This window comes from Salvelinus sp. IW2-2015, unplaced genomic scaffold (genome assembly GCF_002910315.2).
Source record: "Salvelinus sp. IW2-2015 unplaced genomic scaffold, ASM291031v2 Un_scaffold2152, whole genome shotgun sequence".
NCBI lineage: Eukaryota > Metazoa > Chordata > Actinopteri > Salmoniformes > Salmonidae > Salvelinus > Salvelinus sp. IW2-2015.
This window is the reverse complement of record NW_019943484.1, coordinates 63,877-67,633: the sequence shown is the minus strand read 5'-3', so window position 1 is coordinate 67,633 and position 3,757 is coordinate 63,877. Positions and strand designations below refer to the sequence as shown.

Genomic DNA, 3,757 nt, shown 5'->3' with positions numbered 1-3,757 from the left:
TCCTTCAACCTCATGGCTTGTMTTTTGCTCTGACATACGCTGTCAACTGTGGGACCTTATATAGACAGGTATGTGCCTTTCCAAGTCATGTCCAATCAATTGAATTTACCACAGGTGGACTACAAACAAGTTGTAGAAACATCTCAAGTATGATCAATGGAAACAGGACGCACCTGAGCTCAATTTTGAGTCTCATAACAAACCATCTGAATCCAAATGTTTTGATTGGGGAAGCAGCGAACCTTCACTGTGGGGACAACGTTGTCGATGCATTTCCTAATGAAGCCGGTAACGGAGAAAGGTTAGCTCATCAATGCTATTGGCTTAGTCCCGGAATATATTCTAGTCAGCACTAGCAAAGCTGTCCTGTAGCATAGCCTCCGATTCAGAGGACCATTTCTCAATGCAACGCATCATGGGTACTTCCCCTTTGAGCTTCTGCTTGTAGACAGGAAGCAGGAGTATAGAGTCATGATCTGATTTGCCGAAAGGGTGATGAGGGAAGGCCTTGTATGCTTGCTTGTGGCTAGAGTAGCATTGGTCTTTATTGCCTCTTGTGGCGTAGGAGTTGTGTTGATGGACGTTGGGCATTATGTGTCTTAATGACGAGGAACTAAAATCACCGGCAACAAGAAAAGCAGCCTCTGGGTGCCTGGTTTCCTGCCTGTTTTTCTTGTCCTGAGATAGAACATATACAGCAATCACGATAACAGCTGAAAACTCTCTCGGGGGTAGAAAGTTTGGCATTTGTCCATCAAGTATTCCAAGATGGGTGAGCAATGGGTAGAGACTTCCAATGGGTAGAGTCAGGACACCATTTACTGTTGATGAAGAGGCAGACCCCTCCCCCTGTCAATTTTCCTGAATCCAATGTCCTGTCCGCTCGGTGAATGGAGAATCCATCGAGTTGGATTGCCATGGGGGCAAGGCCAAGTCTTTTTGGGATGGACAAGGCCCCTGACTGTGTTTTGATAGAGCCATAATATTTTGACTGATGAGTGACAGAGGGACAAATTAGTGTGGTTTTTAAGGTAATGTTTTTGTTTGTAGATGTCATTTGTATAGATTTCATGCCAAAAGTATTTTTTATTGTATTACCTTCTTGTTAAGGTCATGTAGTTTTATACATTTGAATGTCAGACAGCGTAATGTATTTGTTATCATAGTCAACATAGTTTTTTCCTTAAATATTGGATATAATTTTTGAATGTACTTTTAGTGAAATGTTGCTGATACACCAACACCAAATGTGAAAAGAGATATAGTTTTTTACATTGATTTATGAAATTGACAAACTGTCCTTCCCTTCAATTGATTGTGATGACAACAAAAAAATATTGGTCTAAGCTATTGTATTTGTTGTAGATGCASTGCAATGGAAATGGTACACTGAACAGGCATAGCAAGTTGGATGTGTTTACAATATAACTCCTCTGTCAAGCTGAAAGTGTTTTTGGCACTGATGTCTTCTTTTTTTTATATCTTTTTTTTATTTCATAATTCACCATGAAAAGTGATTGCCATTAAATTTCTCTTATTAGAGGGCTCTTTTTGCAAATGGAAAACGTGGAAAAATGTATCAGGGACCATCTTTGAATGCACAGTTGGATTTATTACAATTTGAGTGTTCAATAATGTTGTAGGTTACATCTCAGTGATGTGAAATGACATATTTTCTGTTATAAAAGTTACAGTATCTGCTCCACCAGAGCACTAAATGCACTGCTCAGAGCAGCGACAGGCCACATGGGCTTCTGTCTTCTCGCTCAGGTCCACACTCTTCTCATAGATGCTGCTCAGACCTTCAGAGCGGTTCAGGTTGGAATCTGTAATAGGAAAGAAAGTAAGAAATTAGGAACTGCAGATCAGTATTTATTGTATACATCAGAACAGTATGGTGTCTTCAGTAAAACAGTTGTCCATTATAGACTCACCNAACCTGACTCAGTTACACCAGCTCTGTGAGGAGGAATTGGCCAAAATTCACCCAACTTATTGAGGGAAGCTTGTGGAAGGCTACCCAAAACATTTGACCCAAGTTAAACAATTTAAAGGCAATGCTACCAAATACTAATTGAGTGTATGTAAACTTCTGACCCACTGGGAATGTGATGAAAGAAATAAAAGCTGAAATAAATCATTCTCTCTACTATTATTCTGACATTTCACATTCTTATAATAAAGTGGTGATCCTAACTGACCTAAGACAGGGAATTTGTACAATGATTAAATGTCAGGAATTGTGAAAACTGAGTTTAAATGTATTTGGCTAAGGTGTATGTAAACTTCCGACTTCAACTGTATCAAATCTGACTATTGTTTTGACACAGCCAGATCAACAGTCCGGACAGTAGTATACATAATAGTATAATTCGCATATAGTTGAACATTTTTAACAGATTGGCCAATGGTGTTTATATAAATAGTGAAGAGAACAGGTCCCAAAATCAACCTTTATGTACTTCAAAAAATTCATACTTAACCCCATCAATCATGATGGCCTGAGTTCTGTCACTAAGATAATCATGAAACAGGCGTCAGAGCTCAGGACTATCAAGGACCATTTATTCAATAAATAACATAATCAACAGTATCAAATYCTTTTTACAGGTCCACAAAGAAAGCAACACATTTAATTTTWGTGTCTAAAGCATTGACAAGATCATTATCAACTAAAGTTTTAATWAAAAAAAATATATATATATTTATTTCACCTTTATTTAACCAGGTAGGGTAGTTGAGAACAAGTTTTCATTTGCAACTGCGACCTGGCCAAGATAAAGCAAAGCAGTTCGACACATACAACAACACAGTTACACATAGAATAAACAAACATACAATCAATAATACAGTAGAAAAAGTCTATATACAGCATGTGCAAATGAGGTAGGATAAGGGAGGTAAGGCAATAAATAGGCCATGGTGGCGAAGTAATTACAATACACCAATTAAACACTGGAACGGTAGAATGTGCAGACGATGAATGTGCAAGAGGAGTTACTGGGGTGCAAAGAAGCAAGATAAATATAGAAATACAGTGTGGGGATGAGGTAGTTGGATGGGCTATTTACAGATGGGCTATGTACAGGTGCAGTGATCTGTGAGCTGCTCTGACAGCTGGTTCTTAAAGCTAGTGAGGGAGATAAGAGTCTCCAGCTTTAGTGATTTTGGCAGTTTGTTCCAGTCATTGGCAGAAGAGAACTGGAAGGAAAGGCGGCCAATGGAAGAATTGGCTTTGGGGGTGACCAGTGAGATATACCTGCTGGAGCGCGTGCTACGAGTGGGTGCTGCTATGGTGACCAGTGAGCTGAGATAAGGCGGTGCTTTACCTAGCAAAGACTTGTAGATGACCTGGAGCCAGTGGGTTTGGCGACGAGTATGAAGCAAGGGCCAGCCAACGAGAGCGTACAGGTCGCAGTGGTGGGTAGTATATGGGGCTTTGGTGACAAAACGGATGGCACTGTGATAGACTGCATCCAATTTGTTGAGTAGAGTGTTGGAGGCTATTTTGTAAATGACATCGCCAAAGTCGAGGATCGGTAGGATAGTCAGTTTTACGAGGGTGTGTTTGGCAGCATGAGTGAAGGATGCTTAGTTGTGAAATAGGAAGCCGATTCTAGATTTAATTTTGGATTGGAGATGTTTAATGTGAGTCTGGAAGGAGAGTTTACAGTCTAACCAGACACCTAGGTATTTGTAGTTGTCCACATATTCTAAGTCAGAACCGTCCAGAGTAGTGATGCTGGACGGGCGGGCG

At 40.1% G+C, this 3,757-nt stretch overlaps 1 protein-coding gene across 1 annotated transcript in view; it reads right to left on the bottom strand.

Annotated features, from left to right (window-relative positions):
- Positions 1-342: 342 nt before the first annotated feature.
- Positions 343-3,757, bottom strand: part of LOC112073113 (CMRF35-like molecule 5) — a 26,116-nt gene continuing 22,701 nt past the window's right edge. Inside the window, exon 8 of the mRNA XM_070440041.1 lies at positions 343-678. Coding sequence (XP_070296142.1) covers positions 343-678 — 336 coding nt within the window. The remainder of the gene's footprint in view (positions 679-3,757) is intronic.